The 17,860-nt window shown below is 41.1% G+C and overlaps 1 protein-coding gene across 1 annotated transcript in view; it reads right to left on the bottom strand.

Annotated features, from left to right (window-relative positions):
- Positions 1–4,220, bottom strand: part of itga10 (integrin, alpha 10) — a 31,057-nt gene extending 26,837 nt beyond the window's left edge. Inside the window, exon 1 of the mRNA XM_086311688.1 lies at positions 3,387–4,220. Within this exon, the coding sequence (XP_086167814.1) occupies positions 3,387–3,438 (52 nt within the window). The 5' untranslated portion in view covers positions 3,439–4,220. The remainder of the gene's footprint in view (positions 1–3,386) is intronic.
- Positions 4,221–17,860: the final 13,640 nt, after the last annotated feature.

Here is a 17,860-nt window from a genome sequence, read left to right as displayed (position 1 = left end):
TGTTTCGATGCATGCTTAATCATCCAGGTAGGTAAATCCCGAAACGTTTCGTCTCTTGGATGAGTGACAAAACGTTTCTCCCACTGAAAACGCTATGTCCAGATGAACAGAATCAGCTTTTGGGGATATACTGGATGTTGGAACAACAGAAGGCTGATTATTGGCCCGTACAAATAAACGTGCAATTTAATTCGATTCAGTGTAGCTCCAAATCACAACAACAGTTCCCTCAAGCTGCTTTACAGTGTAGAGTAACGGTCCTACAACATTAGAGAGAAAATCCCAACAGTTAGATGACCAGCTTACACATAATTTTTCCAACTGCACCAAACAACAACCAATTTTTAGATCAACTGATCAATTAGTTCATCATTAAGTATTAATAGCATTGCAGTGATGTTAATAAAATGTAATTATTTATAATTAGATCTTCTGGTTACACATTTACAGTTGATTGAGTGAGATATAAATGATGCAATAAAAAAGTCTATTATACTAACTATGTTATTCTAAAAGTGTTTATATTTAGTCGTCTATACTGGAAGAACCAATGAGCATTGTCTCAAACACTGCCTCACAGAGCTGCTGGCATGGTTGTAGACCCTTAAGCCTTGTTTCTGCTGATTTTGCACATCAGCGCAAGCTTCCAGTATTTCTTTATCCAAGCCTCCAGTGACTAAGATGAGCCTCATGCATCTATCCAGTTCTACACAGATGTTTTAACAGGCTTCAGCATTGGGGATCCGCGTAGGCAGCAGTATAATAATTCTGCAGTCTTTATTTCCCTTGCCAGAGAAAGAAAATCCATTTTCCCAGGCTTTTTGCAATTAGCTATTCTTTCAGATTGACACCCACCACCCGTCTTACACACTGCAGTAAACTGTTTCTCTCTTTTCTTGAGACAATGTCACCCACACTCCAACTCCAGATTTCTTCCCACATCAAAGCAGGGATCTGATAACAGCTCCTGCTACTGATGTTCTCTTTTATCCTCGTGTTTAGCTCATTCTCTCATGAGCCTTAAATTGCTCATTTTATTTATTTTTTGCCCACTCTGCTATAAAATGAGCAGACACACACGCTATAAATGCACCACAAGGACAAATCTCCCATCTCAACCCCTGCAGCTTCCAGAAAACTGTACCATCATTCCCTGTTTTCCCTGTCCTGCCATCCCTCCTCTGGTTGTATTTTCATCTTGGTTTATATATGACACTTTACCACAAGCTGTCTGACCACCCATTGCCATGACAACTGCCGGCAAACATTTATCAAGCCAAACTAAGTCCAGATTCGCTCAACCACACGCTCAGCTCTGGGCGCTACTGCTGCTTGATGTGAATAGTTGCGATTGTGTAGTACAGTATATGTATGTGCATGTGTGTGCACATGTCGGGCAAAAGGAATGGAACTTAGCACTATAGTGTTTGGGGGACTACAAAGACATGCCAGCATTTAGAGCATTAACTAAAGACAATGATGTATATCCCTGTCCTCTTTAATTTACACGTCTGACTTACAGCACCTCTGTGAAATGTCCTCGAGCAGAGATGTCTTATTCAGTCTGTTTCTGTCATCTGTATTGAAGTGACTCATAATGTTCCTCCACTCATTCTCCCTCCTTCACCTCTTCTTACACCCTTCCACAGATTTTCTCTCCATTATCTCCATCGTGTTCTGTTCTAATCTCTGTCACCCTCTCGTGGGGAATGGGGGTGGACGAATAAGAGGGGGAGTAGGAATGAAAGTCAGCGAATTATGGGAGAGTAAAAGAAAACACGCAAGAAGATAGCTGGGAGAATAATAGCAAGAATTTATGAATGAGCAGTGAAACAGAGTGAAATATGCACACACACACACACACACACACACACACACACACACACACACACACACACACACACACACACACACACACACACACGCAAACACACCTGTGTTTGACATCTCAGTAAAAGCATAGCAGAGTGTAACAGACATGAGATGCCTGCTGACCACATCAGGGGAGTTCTGCTGAAGCCATTAACATGACACACATACTCACTCACCTACATGCTCCTGTGTGAGACATGCTTAGGCTTACAAACTCACACGCAGGGACGAGCGTAAACACTAAGCTATACTGCACGAATTAAAATAGAGGCTACATGGTTAAAAAGGTGAAAAAAAACGTCGGCTTGTTCATGCTTTATTGAAACGTGTAATGGAGTGTAATGTGTAAAACCACACCACAGGCTGCTGGTGTTTCTATGAAGGGTATATGCGCCGGTGAGTGTAAAGCGTGAAACATTCGTACCTGATGCATTCCTCATTCATTCCTTGGGGTCTGAACAAGGGTGAAAATGGGCAGCGTGGATAATCACGCCACAAATTGCCACAAATGACCACAAATGGCAACATTTCCTTCTATAGATTAGCCTCAGCGACTGTGTGTGATTTGACACAGGTACAGATTTAACATGCCTTGCAAAACATAATCTCAACGCCTATTGATCTAATTTTGCATCGTGGTTGCATGGCGTAGGGCAGCAGTTAACCACTGCTTATCAGCCGCATCAGTATGCAGACAACAATGGCCTTTTTCTTCACTTTCTTTCTGGTGGGTGGGAACGTCTCGGTTTGTTCTGTGGCACAGCGAACATGAGTACTGAAGGGGAGCTGATGTTCATGCTCCATGAAGAAACACACATGGCACAGGCACCCTATTAGGGGAACTTTAGACATCAAGTCTAAGAGATGGCTGATATGGCCGGTGAGGTCGTGTTACACAGCTGCCAGGGTTTGTATGTGTCAGCTATAAGCGGATATGAACCGGTAACCTTTTGGCTCTGAGTACACGTATATCTGATGGTAGCTGGAGACCAACAAAAATGAAATATGTCCTCAGTGATAGATTTACTAAAGGATCTGACTTTGAACCAAGAACCGGTACTCTTTAGGCACAGCTTCCTTTACCTTTGATTTATTTGGCAAATGGAGTGTGTCCAGGTGTTTTAAGATTCCCGCTTTCCTTCTTTAAGCACAAAATCATCTGAGGAATGTCTTCATGGTCAGTAGTTTACTGTCACACAGTGTTAAGTGGGCCTCAGGGAGGCTGCCACACCATCACTGGCACATGCTGTCTTTTAAAGTTGAGGGAGGTTAATCACCAGTAAGAGAGGGCTGAGTGAGGGGTAAGGAACTGGGCAGTGGAGCAACACCAGAGCCTTATTTTACACAGAGATGAATATACTTAGATTTGTGTTCACAGCATTGAGTTAACTGAATTAACTGAATGAATAACTTCACCTTATTTTAAACTGTCCTTCAGTTTTGTTTGGCTTTTTAAAGAAATGTAACAGGTTTTTTTTAAAGGTCTGAAATATAGGCTGAGATGTGGCTCTTACCTTTAAGGAGGAGGATAAACTCCAGGCACAACAGGTATTTACGCAGCTCCATTTATGAATCCGAATGAAAGAAGTCTCTCTTTAATGTTTTTTTCCCCTTTTCCCTCGTTTACTAGGTGGAAATGAGGAGCGTCGTTGCCCACCGCACACATACACAGACACGCTTGTTTTCAGCTTTTTCTCTTTCCAAGAGATGCGTAAAAGTCGGCCAAACTGTGCCGCGGTGGCATGCCACGTGCGTGAATGGGGTTCAACTTCAGGAGCTTAAATACTGATTCAACGAATAAAACGAAATATCTGGCTATGATTTTCTTCTTCTTCTTCTTCTTCTTCTTCTTCTTCTTCTTCTTCTTCTCGTCTTATGTTAAAGTGAGCGAAAACGTCTTAAAAATGTAAAAATGAAAAATCAACTTTGTGACGTCTCAGTGACCCATGGCGTGACAATAACTGCACCTGTCCCATCCAACAAGAGGCCGCAGTTCCGACTCATTAAACCATTACAAATGTGTAACGCCTTCACAAACAGGCAGGCAGCAGCTTTATCCCTCCAGACTCCGGAGCGCGTCTTTGAAGCTCAAACTCCTCTGACAGAAACTCCGCTCATCAGTCCCAAAGTCTGAGGAGCGCTGTCGTGAGCGGTATCTTTGACAGCACGTTATCCATGATCCACTCCGCTTATTTCTCTTATTTTAGGCTCCCCTGCTTCTTTGTCCGTGTAAATATGTGTCTCTAGTAACGGATTTCTCTCACGTTGAAATGAAAGAGTGCATTTATCCTCACAGCTCCCCTCCCTCCATCCACCAGACTCCTCTCTGAGCAACTGGTTCACAAACCTCAAACCCACATCTCCCCTTTCTCTCCTCTCCTCGCACTCGTTTTTCTTTTTCAAACACTCAGACCGTTTCTCTCTCCTGTACACTTTTCTTCTTTTTTTATGATTTACGAATAAGGAGTCAAATTTCACTGTTTTTGACACCGTTTCTATGTGCCTGCAACGGGTGAGAATCAGAGTCAGTTACTGACTGCAGTTAATACAACATTAATCAATCCTTTTTTTCTTTCAGAAACCGTAAAAGACAAAACAAGTGTCACACTGGCAGGGGGGTGTGCTCAAAACTCCCAAATCAAATGCTGCTAACGGGGGAAATAATGATTTATAGCACTCATCATTTCATAAGACTTAAGAGAGGCTGAGTAAGAGGTGGCCTCTCATTAAAACCAAATTTGGTTTTATGTACCAAGCGCTACTTCTGCTGTGACAGATCAAAATGTCTGATGAAAAGGTGACATGAATCTGAGTCACATGGAAATGAAACAGAAGTGCTCTGAATCGGGAAAAGTCACATTAAATTAGCTAACACAAAAACTGTGGACAATAAACATTACCATAACCTTTGGAGCAGTTATTTGAGATAATTCTGCTTAATTATTTACGAATTAATGATAAAATGTTTAATTCTGTGCTTTAGAATCAGTGCTGTAAAGTCACCCTTTGTTGAAATTCTTCTAGCCTAGTGGGCATCGCTTCAAGCGTGACAAGGGCACCATCTACAGGACAACAGATGTCAATGAATGCTTTCATGAGAAAAGGAATGCCGTAAAACACCGGTTATTGTTTTCACCGTTACCTTATCTCAGCCCCAGCAGGCAACAGAAAGAGGTTTTGGGATAACATGTCATAAAAACACCAAATTAAGATTTTCAAGAATGGTGCTCATTCCTTCAGTAGGTTTTCAGAGATTTGGGGAATCCAAAACAAGGAGCACTAATGTTGCTTTTGAGGCTTGTGGTGACTTATTACTTAATGGTGTTTTTCCATCTGTTATCCAACTCACAATGCTACACTAGCATAAAGTGGCCCAAAAGAGTAATTTGAGCATATAATTTCACCACGTGTGTTCTGCCATGCATCACACTGAGGCTTTTGATAACTAACTGATCAAAAGTAAGAACACATAAAAATGCAAATTTCACATAAAATCTTGCTTATCCAGGTTTACCACATCCTTAAATTTCAGTCATGCAGTGATCATTATTTTGAGCAGTGGTTTGGGCTAACCACCTTCCATGACATTTGGTATCTGTACTGTTGTACTAATGGCAGGAAAACACATGCTGAACTTATCTTATGTGCCATGATGACAATCTCCTGTCCCACCACATCTAAGAAGTGGCCTATTGGATTCAAATGTGGTGACTATGGAGGCCATTTGAGTACAGTTAACTTGCTGATTTGAGCTTTGTGACATGAGTAGCTTCCCGCTGGAAGCAGCCGTCAGAAGATGGATACACTGTGGGACAGACACGGTCAGCAACAATACTTAGGCAGGCTGTGGTGTTTAAATGATGCTTAGATGGTACCAAGGAGTCATTTCTGGCAACGATTTTTATGCCAAATGTTGATCCTACCAGCTGAATGTTGCAGAAGTAATCAAAACTCCTCAGTCCAAGGACTATTTTTCCGATCTTCCTATCCAGTTTTGGTGAATTGTAGACTAAGTTTCTTGTTATTAGCGGACATGAGTGGTACCCAGTTTGGTTTTCTGCTGCTGTAGCTCAACTGCTTCAGTTTTTGACATTTAGAGATGCTCTTCTGCATACCTTGGTGTTAACGTATGGTTAATTGATTTACTGTTGCCTTACTTTCAGCTCAAAGTCCCATTTTGGCCATTTTTCTCTGACCTTCTTCATCTGCGAGGCCTTTTCATCCAGAGGACTGCTGCTCATGGGATATTTTCTGTTTTTCAGACCAGCCCTTCTAACACCTACAACCATGCCACATATACAGTCACTTAAAGTACCCTTTTCCCCATTCTGATGCTCAGTTTTGACCATTACTATGTGCCTCACTGCACTGAGTTGCCGCCCTGTGATTTTGCATTAATGAGCAGATGAACCTGTGCACCTAATGAAGTGTAACAGGGCGACTTTAACCCTTGTGTAGTGTTCACGTTTTTATGTCTGTGTAGATTCTCAGTCATCCAGGTCATGGTAATCTAAGGAGCTTGTAAAAGAAAATTGACCCCTTTTCTTAAACATCTTCAAGATACTTAAAGAAGTCCAGTCACTTTTCTTTCATAGCTCCTGAGATGTTCATGTTTTTGTTAGTTAGTCACTTTTTGGGGGTCTGGTGGACGCACCGCATATTGGGCTTTTTCAAAGAAAGAAAATTAAACCCCAAGCCAAACCCAAACCAACCTGATGCCTGCTGGGAGAAGAGAGGATGTTAACAAGCCTTAGCCAAGTGCCAACAGATGTGCTTCCCCTCACACACTAACCATCCCCTAAAGACAGAGTCTGATAGAGAGGGCAGAGTGGGCAGGAGGATCACGCCTGCCATGTCTTTATTGGTTTTACCTGTTTGCATATATTATTCCTGAGTTTGCTGTTGTATTTGGTTTGTCGTTCTGTTTTCTTTCCAGTGTTCCTCCCTCTGCTTCTCGTCTCCTCTTTGAAATTCATGAAATACTTTCTCGGACTTCTATCTTTGCAGCTGTGTGCTCTGCATTTGCTCTACATGACTGCCCCCTTTTGGACACACCGCTGTGTGCATGGGTTGGCACTGCCTCTGCTTCCCCTGAAATAGGACTGGCCACCACCCAAAGACCACTGGTGACACTGGATTGTTAGAGTTAAGCACTGAAAGCATGAATTGGGACTCTGCAACTTAACTGTACATTTACTCAAATACTTTACTGAGGTACAGTTTAATGTATTTGTACATAAATATTTCTGTGTCATGCCATTTTCGATATTTTGCATGTAAATATTGTATTTTGTACACCACACCATTTTTTAAAGGTTCATTTATTTTATTTTGCAGATTTTAAACTATAAATATGATAACAGTTTAGTCTCTAATGATCAGAATTATGCACAGAATTAAAATTATTTACAACTGCAACTTTAAAGCAGTATACTCATTAATTTGAGGGAAATTAAGTACCGTATTTTTCAGACTACAAGGCGCACTTAAAATTCTTTAATTTTCTCAAAAATCAACAGTGCGCCTTATAATCCGGTGCCCCTTATGTATGAACTCTGGTTGTGCTTACTGACCTCGAACCGATTTTATGTGGTATATGGCGCTCAAAAATCTGTCAAAAAATGTTTTAGTAGGACTTTGGTAAGCTACGAAGCCACACCGCTTGATGGATCGTCGGAGCATTACGGCTACCGTAGTTGGAATCCTCATCTGGGTCCAAACTCCGCTTCAGGTCCCAAAGTCAAAAATTGTCTAAATTCTTTCATCTATAATAAAATGATCAGTGTTGCTGCTTTATCAGGTGTAACAATTAAGTTTAACATCCAGGCATCCATGAAAACAGAATTTATTAAATTTAATGGAGTTAGAAGTCATAATACAGCATGTTCTGGTGTATTATGACTGAAAGATTTCTGAAAAAATTAAAACGTACAACTCTGCTATCACTTCCAACATAACTGAAGACAGAAAACTAGACAGTAGTGACTTTTGTAGGGTTACTGAAGTATAGTAACCCTATACTATAACAAGCTAGTATATAATGATTTGCTACGTGATCATAACATAACATATATCGTAACATAGCATAACATAAACACAGGCTGTGTCTCAAAACGTAGACTGCATCCACAAATGCGTCCTTCTTTTCCCCGAAATTGAAGGATGGGTCGGGTGTGTCCTTCGTGGCCCACCATATCCCAGAATTCATAGCACGGCCCAGCCAATTCCAGTTTCCAACAATGGCAGCTGCAACTAAGTTTTAATATTACTCTTATCAATCTTTCTGGGTCACAAAATAAACTTTTAACATATTTTCAGGTGAGAAAATAACTGTAAACTTCAAAGTTCTGCTTGGTTCATCAAGACATCGGATATTTGCAAAAGTGCTCCAGTGTTTTTGGAGACATCTGTTACCCACTAGCTCGATAGCTAGCCGGGGGGTTCAATGGTCACTCGAGCTGGCGAGAGCAGCGGACTCCCGGCTTCATCGTTTCCAGACCCCCGCTGTCTTTCGCTACTTGGGTAAAACATGATATATAAGTCTCTCGGATAACTTTTTTGGTGTTTTATTTGTTCTGGAGTAAATCGGTTTGGCTGAGATCAAAGTTATTAGATTAGATTTGATTAAATAAAACTTTATTAATCCATCGGGTGGGTTCCTCCGGGATTTTCACACAATGAACGTCAAACAGAAAACTGATTAAACAGAAGTGTGAGACGGTCGAGAATTTACGCCAGTGAACTGTTAAATTTTAGATAGCAAGGAGCAGATGGCTAAGTTTATTAAACTCCACCGACACAGCCGTGATGCAAGTCTGAAGGCTAGACTGTCCTATTTCACAGCCTCGCACTTCCGGCCTTCTCGGTCTTCGAAGGATGCGGCCTATGTTTTGGGACACAGCGACAATGTAGCTGAAGGATGAACGCTAACCTTTTTCCACTCGATAAAAGTTAACGTGAGGGTTCCTGGTGGTTAGGGACAAATGCAATCGCATGGCAGGATGCTGTAAACGGACCAAACTTCAGTCAGGAGAACAACTGAGATAATCCATCCACAGTAAGAGGTTAGTCATTAATATACTGCAACAACATAGGAATAGAGCAGCTGTGAGAGAATTCAACATTAATGAAGAATGAGCTGAGTAAAGTTTGACTTAATGCGCCGTATAATCCAGTGCGCGTTATGGTCCGAAAAATACGGTATATGTCGTACTAGTTGGCTGATTAAGTAGAATTGTGACTTTTAAGTAATAAATCAAAATACTTATTTCTAAATTTTGCACAAAAAGTTATTAATTGTCAAATCAGGTTTAATTTCTTGTGCAGTCACATTTTTATGTAATACATCAAACATATATATCAGGGCACAGGGATGTGTTTTTCACACCACTTTTTTACTATATTGATGTCTAATCACATATTCTTGTGAGCACTGGGCTCCCCTGCCTTGTAATTGTTCTCCTATACCAAATAATTTAAAAAGTCCATGTGGGCTCACATGACAGTGAGATATTATGTTTACAGTTTTACTTTATCAGTGTGGTTTCACCTTTGAGGGACTCCGTCCTGTAAGAGAGACTCATGTTTGTTGCTTTAAATCACCCTACAAGAGTCCAAAAAGACTGACTTTCTTATTTACAGTGTTTTTCACAAGGGATAAAATGAAATGTCACCATCAGCTGTTCGATGACTGAGGTACTTGAACAAAGTATAACAGTAAAACTTTGCTTATTTTATTTTTTCATAAATAAATCTGTGAAAAATGGACTTTCTTCATCGGCTGGGTGGAAAGAAGACATGCTGTCTGCCACAGGATGTATAAAGATTAGTTGAACCCAGTTTTTGACCTTTTGCATAAACAGGTCTCAAAATGGCAATCGCTGGACTTTACAAAAATAAATTAACAATCTGCTGTGACTTGTGACTGTAAATAGTCAAGCTCCATATAATATCTTCTGCTTAAGAGTGTAAAAATATAGCTGTAGTGATAAAAGGATGCAAATACTATGCTGCTGCTATAACAAATGCCTCTTATTACCACTTGGTGTCGCAGTGTTTCAGTATTTGTATCTGTATTTCCTGGAAGAGCAGCCTCGTGGTGTGTGTGCACTCTCTAACCTCTCTTCAAAATTTGTATGGTTTCCTTTTAAAGCTAATTGCATAGCTCATCCGGGGCCAGCTTGTCTTCTGGTTGTCAGTACAATGTCTCATGATGGTCAGCTGATGTCAGATTCATATTATGCTGAATTCCTCCTTTCCCACTTAAAGGAATGCTGCAGAACATCTTTTTTTTCTATCTCTGGCTTTTCCAGGGTCATCATGTGGCGATGGATTTCTGCCAGCGGCAGCACGCAGTGCACCGGGTTTACAGAGTAAACTCATAAGTGGCCAACACATCTTGAAGGACTCCATTTGCTTTGATTCATGAGTCCAGTGAGGGAAAGTTAATGATTATTGGAAAACTGACCTCACCCTCTCCGGCATTCCCCTTTCATTTACTGCAGAAATGACTTTGGTTTTCATCAGCGTCCTTGACATTATTGCCTCCACTTTCTTTCTTCATCTAGTGTCTCCCTACGCAGAATCCAGCAAGAGGCATCAGATATTCCCATGAGCTCTATGCACAATGACTCAAAGAAACATCAAGCCAATATTATTTTTGCAATTATGTATCCTAATGTGTTTGGCACATCTTGGGTTCTGTAACTCGACTAGCAACATAGTTGTGCTAACTGGCAGCAGCATTTAATGTCACACGCAATCAAACGCCGCTGTAGACAATCGCTGAGTCTTGCACTGAGGTGAAACCTGTGCGAGAGCCAACTCTCTCTGTCTGTCTCACACACACACACACACACACACACACACACACACACACACACACACACACACACACACACACACACACACACACACACACACACACACACACACACCACAGACAAACTGTTTCACACCGGTTGGCATTATGCAGGAGCCCATTAACATCAATCATAAAATCAAACTTTTCAGAGTCACGCTGCTGTGACAAAACAGGTTAAATCAAAGCAGAGCAGATAACTTTTACAGCATTTAGCAACCATTGATGCACATTAAATATAATGTATTTATTTTATTCTATGCACAAGTAAGCACTGTTTTACTTTTTCTAGATCTTTCCCACAACTTTAAAGATGAAAACTGGTTAGACTTTAATATTTATAGGTTAGTTATACCATGCATATTTGCATAATTTTATTAGACTTGATAGTATATTAGATGACCATGTTGTCTTGTAATTTCTGGTCAAAGAATAAGAAATATGCCAGCAGAAACCGTTTCAAACTGCATGCGAGTTTCATAGTGTACAAAACAGCAGCAGAGGCTTTATGTTGGACTGATGTCTGCTGCTCAGTGTGTCTGCTTCGCCCTTTCCAGGCAAATCTGCATTTCAGCATGAGCTGAACATGGAATGTCCGCTGGGTGTACTACTTTAGTTGGCGGCTCTGTGGGATATTTTGCCTGTTGAATGATAAGTAAATCAACGTCAGACCTACAGTCTGGCTATAGATAGATGCAGGGCTGTAGGAGACTATAACACCAGTGTGTTAAATTTTATCAGTACAGTACAGCAATTGTGATTTGTGGATAGTTAGACAGTAGTGACAGTGGGGTGTTAGTAGACAAGCCTTTTCCCCTTTCTGTCATCAGGAAGGGAGGCGTCCCCCCTGATGGGTTTGGTTGGAATTCTGCCAGTGTTTGATACTGGTGGTTGTGACTACGTGGCTTATTAAAGAAAGGTAAGCTTTTCATTTTAGTGATACCTGTTATTTTAATTGGTGTTGTTGGTCTTTGGGTTTCCAGTTTCTCCTACCTTCTGTACACTGATGTCATGGCAGTAACTCATTGCATGGATATGGCATAGTTATTGATGGACTGGTTTGTATATTTCAGAAGCTGCTGATCTACTGGGATTTTCCCACAAAGCCATTTAGGGTTTACAGAAAATGGTCTGAAAAAGAGAAAATATCCAATGGGTGCCACTTTTCTTAGTCAAAATAGCTTGTTATACCTGTCAGAGCTCAGAGGAAAATGGCCAGGCTGCTTTGAGCTCATGGGAAAACAAGCGGTTCAGATAACACTTGTTACTGCAAAGGTATCAGACGAGTATCTCTGAAGGCACAAGAGCACACTTGAAGCTTGAAGCAGATGGGCTACAACAGCAGAAGACCACACCAGGTACTGCTCCTCAGCTAAGAATGGGAGACAGAGGTTCACCAACACCACACATTAAAAAATTAGAAAAATGTTGCCTGGTCTGATGAGTTTCAATTTCCTCTGCAACATTTAGATGATAGAGTCAGAATTTGGCATTATGAAATCATGGATTGGTATCAATAGTTCAGACTGGTGGTGGTGATGTAATGGTGTGGGGATATTTTCTTGGCATGCTTTTGCCCATTAGTACACTGAGCATCATTTAAACAGCACCGCCTCTCTGAGTATTACTGCTGATAATGTCCAACCTTTTATGACCACAGTGCACCCATCTTCTGATGGCAGCTTCCAGCAGGATAATGCACCATGTCACATAGCTCAGATTAAAACTCCAAATAATTTTTTCCAACATGACAATGAGTTCACTGTCATCAAATGGCCTCCACAGTCACCAGATCTAATACAGTGCCGTTGGAATGTGGTGGAAGAGGAGATTCACTACATGGATGTGCAGCCACAAAATCTGCAGCAACTGTGTAATGCTATCAGGTCAATATGGACCAAAGACTCTGAGGAATGTTTCCATTTTTGAAAATCAGAAAATATCTCCTGAACTTTATAAATGGCAACCACACAACCACATTCCAGACAAAAGACAGAGGATTAGTTTAAAAGGAAATATGTTGAAACATGCTTACCTTTGTTAAAGTACAGCTGCATCCATCTGTTTCAGGTAGACACGCCACAGAGCAGAAAGATGATGAGACTTACATTGCTGATGTTCAGTGCCGTGACGCTCTCGATGTTTTGAAACCTTGTTCACTGAATGAGTTGGTCAAGTTCTATCCTGATTATATTTCATTCTGTTGGTGGTTATGTCTTCTAACCCCAATCATAAACAAATAAAGCTGGGAGGCACATATGTGTTGTGTATACGAGAGAATAAGAGCATGCTCTTGTGGTGTTAGCTATAGCAGCAAGAAGAGTTGTGAGCATTTCTGTGTCACGCTGACAGCCCGATGACTCATCAATGAACCAATTTTAAATTGTGTCTTCAGGATTCAAGATTCAATTCAAGTTCTTCAATTGAATCTTTGAAAAATTCCAACAATAACAAAATTTGACAGAAATAAAATAGTATTTTTGGATCTGTCTGGCCCTTAAGGAAAAAAAATTTAGGACCCGAGAGATGCAGTTGACCCTTCAGTTGATCCATCTCCCATTCACTGAAGCCTCACCAGAAATGGTCTCAGTAGAGGGGCTTCTGTCATAAGCCATTCTTATAGAAGGACAACAGGGAGAAAAGGCTGAGTTGTGCCAAATTTGTAGTTTAAATTATCATCAGTATGTACTGAGGAGGTCAGGAGAGAGGTGCAACAGTGAGTGTCTACAACTATTTATAAAACACGGTGGAGGCTCTGTCATGGTTTGGGTTGCATTTCAGCCAGTGGTGTTGGGGATATTTAAAAAACTGAGAGAATTTTGAATGCATAAAAGTCCCATCAGATTTTCATCCAACATGCAATACTATCTGGAAAACATCTGATTGAGAACAGCTTCATTTTTCAGCATGACAGTGATCGCCAAAACACTGCCCATACAGTAAAAGCATACCTGGATAGAATAACATACAATGATACACTACCAGTCATGGATTGGCCTCCCAGAGCCCAGACATCAACAATATCGAAGCAGTCTGGATAAGTATTCCTGAAGAATGAAATGACAAGAAATCTTACCTAACAGAGTTCAGAATGTGGAAGGAATAAAGGTGATCATGCCAAATATTTTTATTCTAGCAAAAGTCAAAGAAATGAGGGGCATCTCAAGACTTTTGAATGTCAAAATGTGTTCTATAATGACTAACGCACCACTACACACACTGCGTTTACTATTTATTATGTATTCATGCTGTTGTAAAAGTGTTGGCTTGGTTTCTTGAAGACCAAACTATGAGGGAGAAAGAATTGGAAGAAGATCGTGAATTTCTTTGTGATCAAGTGGAACTCTTAATTAAAGTAGTACATGAAGGCAGTCATAGAGGCAGAACACAGACTGGGAATTGTTGGCATGTTCAGATTGGTACATAATCAGAAGAAGCAGTGGAAATGGGGTAACCAGACAAGAATGATGAAATCTGGGAGCCTAGGTATAATAATTTGGCTTAATTTTTGTGACTGCTAAGACTAAATGAGGAAACAAGTGCAGACGTCTGTGTCAGTGCTTCCAAACGTCTCAATTTCTGACAGTCTTGACTAAACCACACGTCTGGGCATTTCAGAGTAAAACTGGGTCAGCAGAGTCTCCAAAAGCCTCTGTTTTAGAGCTAAAAGTAGCATGTTGTGCACTAAATGCAAGTGTTGCAAACTTTCTAAACACTTTGAAACAAAGTTAGTGTGCCTGTAACTGTTACTTTGTGTCATTGCCTTGTTTGTGCATCTGTGTATTTCGGTGTAATCATCTGAAGTGCCCTGACAGGAGTGGCATATTTGTTTAGTCACCGTGTTCAAGTATCGACAGTCTTTTTCCAAAATGGATTACTCCACCTTTAATTTGTTCCCACGAGGAAAGCAGTTGCACTATTTTTGCTCTTTCAGTCATGCACCAATTTCCGAGTAGCAGCTCTGGGAGTTTTTCATGTACACACATGCTTTATGTGTGTGTGCGTGCACATGCGGCAGCCAATAAGTTTTCACAAGGTGTGTTTCCTCCAACCCTGCTTCTCAAATCACAGTGCTCTGCAACCAATCAAATGACACCACAGCGCACCTCACCCAGCATTACGCTGCGTCCAGCTATGACTCGCTGTTCCCAAGTGTGCTTGAGCGAGGAAAGAGATGGAGAGAGTGAGAAAGGGAGAGATAGGGGTGGGGGGGAAGAAGTGGATAAACATGGATGTTAATAGACTGAAATGAGGTTTTCCCGCTTTAATAATTAAAATGAATAATAAGTACAAGTTCAATCATAAAAAGCATTATGGTTGAAATATGTTTTTTCAGTTTACATGTGCACTTTTGTGTGCATGTTGTTTTGCATATTAATGCATGTGTGAGACTTTACTGAGTGCTGATCCTAAAAACAAGGAGTGAGTCATGTCGATTTAACAGCTGCAGCAGCTGTGATGCCTGATGGTCCCTCTGGACGCCTGCCTTCACACCCCCACCTCCATCTCTTTTGCACTGGACACAAAAAAACCTCAGATGTATGGATGAATGTATGAATGCATGGATGTGTGGATAGATGGATCTACATGTTGCGGTGGAACAGGGGACAGAAGACCAGAGGATAGGCCATATGGGTTCCATTCACATACGGGTTGCTTAAAGGCTGAAACATGATCTGTTTTTAAATGTCACACTTTTTTAACTGCACTGTCTTTTTTAATCATTTAAACATTAACAGTCTAAGCTGGGGAAAGTGCACGAATCCTTGGGCTAATCACATTAACAAAGATAACTGGAGTCAGGAGTATTTGAGCTACTCTGACTTACATTTTCAGTTTGCTTTGCATGCACTGTGCCCCCACAAAAAGAGATCACAAGAGAAAGAGGCGAATGTCCTGAAGGAATTCTTAAACACCAAATAAGGATAAAAAAAAAATAAAGCAAGACTGCCAACTCAAGGCTTAAATGACTCTTTATTAATAAGCAAATGACTGGAGCTTGTTCATTCTGTTTTGTGTACTGATGAAACTAAGGTGGGATTAAGGCATAAAAAGGACACAAGGCAAAATCTTGATGTTTACATATGGTGGGTGAGCTTAATGACTGCTTTACTGTCTCTGTGCCTATTTAGCTTTCCTTTATTGAAGGGGAAAATGGATGCACAAGCACATAATTAGCCTGCAGTGTCAGTTCTTTGCAGCAAAATGTGCCCGACTGTCCTTCCTGTCTCTATAAAGTTCACCCTCCCTCTCTCTATCTGTCTTCAGATGCTATCTCCCATCTCCTCTGTGTCCTGCAGTGTATCTAGAGTTCACCATTAAGTCTGTGATCAGATTTATTACATTCTTCACCTCTACAAAGACTTCATTCAGTTCACCTCCAGCATACTGTAAGACTATTGTCCTATACTTAGAGAAGGATGAGTGTGCTCATGCTACACTGTGATTTTGCAGTTTGGAGATTCCCCTCAGTGAATAGACATGAGGAGCCTCAGCAAATTGAATCCTTGGCCTCATTGTGTATAAGTGAATTTGTCATCTTTTATACAAATAGGACTGAGACTGCCTCTTCAGTCTCTGACTCAGTGTCTCCAAGTCTCTCGGTTGTGCTCCTCTTTGATTTTATTTTCCTTAATGGAAGGACTCTCTGGCCAGATGTTAAAGTGAGGATATTTTGAAGTCTGTCGGTTTGAGTCAGTGGGTCAGGGCGCCAGCCGAATACTTTTGATTTCCAGACTTCTTCCTCTGACCTTTACTGCATGCCTTCCTCTCCCTCTCATGCCTTTTCTTGGCTGAATAACAAACTTCTAATTTAATGGAGGAGGATAATTTGATTTTTGTTTGTGAGCTTATGGATGTGTTTAAAACTGTAGATTTCCATGTTCTGCAGCCAGTCCGGTGTGTGTGTGGCATGATGTCATGTGCACTATTCTTGACCAGTCTTTTACAAGAGACCTCAAAGGTTCCTGGGTGGTCTAATAGTGTTTGCCACAGGAGATTGGTGCACTTTACCTTCAGATGTGTGTGTGTGAGTGTAAATCAATATCCCGGACAGTGACAGTGTAGTGTGTGAGGGTGTTTAACCTGTCATCACACTGCCACATGCATACTTTCCCTATGAATATGTGTATCAGGAAGATGTAGTGGGAATGTGCTGCTTTTTGCCAGCCGTGCTCTCTGAGCACCCACAGGACATTTTTCTTTCTCTGACGCCTCCCACTCCTTTACAATCTAACCCAGAATGCACTTGACCCTTTTCCTCAGTAATTCCTTCAACCAGATCACAAATCACCTGTCTTGACTTTTGTGACACGCACTCAAGTATGCAGGCAAGAACACACTCAACTCCTGCATGCGTGTAAGTCATTTATCAAACGCCACCCTGAGTCAGCCATGGCCCCGGGGCAGCTAAACTAACCTGCTCCCCCACAAACTTCGACAACACCAACATCTAGTTTCTATTCAGTTATCTGCGATTGCCCATGGTTACTTGTTAGACATGTTCAGGTGGTGTCAAGTTTCCACTTAAATCTGATGGATGAAGAGCAGCAGTTGTTAATCATTGTGTATATGCATGTCTGTATTTTTTTCCTACAGTATATCCGTTACTGTTTCTCTTACAGTGTTGGCGTGCAGTATGTTTGTCCAGAGTTTGCCAAGGTATTCCCATATCTTCTTTTCCTTGGTATGTTTTCTCTAAAGCCAACAACCTGCAGAAATAACGATGCTGTCAGGATGTCATCAGCAGGCACGAGTGCGCTCGGTGTCTTCTTAGTTATCCATACTGCTTTTTTCACCTGTTTTTGTGCACAGTGTTTTATAAACTGCATGTAGAGTGTGGGTGTTGGATGGTGTGTGTGAAAAGTTGACAGAATGTGTGTTTTCAGTTTTCTCTGTGAAATGCATGTTTTGAAGGCGTTTTGAAGGGGGCCAGACAGCTGCCTTTTACTGCCCCAGGGGGCAATAAACAGAGAGGGAGGGGCAGTTATTTACCTTTTTTATTAGGGCAGGAGGCAGAGGAAGGGACTTTATTGGGGTCACACCGTAACTATACACAGCTGCAGGGCAAGAAGAGAAATAAAGATGAGATAGTTCTTTAAAGAAAAAAGTTTTGTCAACGCTAAATTC

This window comes from Aulonocara sp. 'chitande type north' Nkhata Bay, linkage group LG11 (assembly GCF_057382095.1).
Source record: "Aulonocara sp. 'chitande type north' Nkhata Bay isolate Kocher_YH1m ecotype deep benthic linkage group LG11, A_spYH_male_GT1.1, whole genome shotgun sequence".
NCBI classification, from domain to species: domain Eukaryota; kingdom Metazoa; phylum Chordata; class Actinopteri; order Cichliformes; family Cichlidae; genus Aulonocara; species Aulonocara sp. 'chitande type north' Nkhata Bay.
This window is presented reverse-complemented; position numbering and strand designations above follow the sequence as displayed.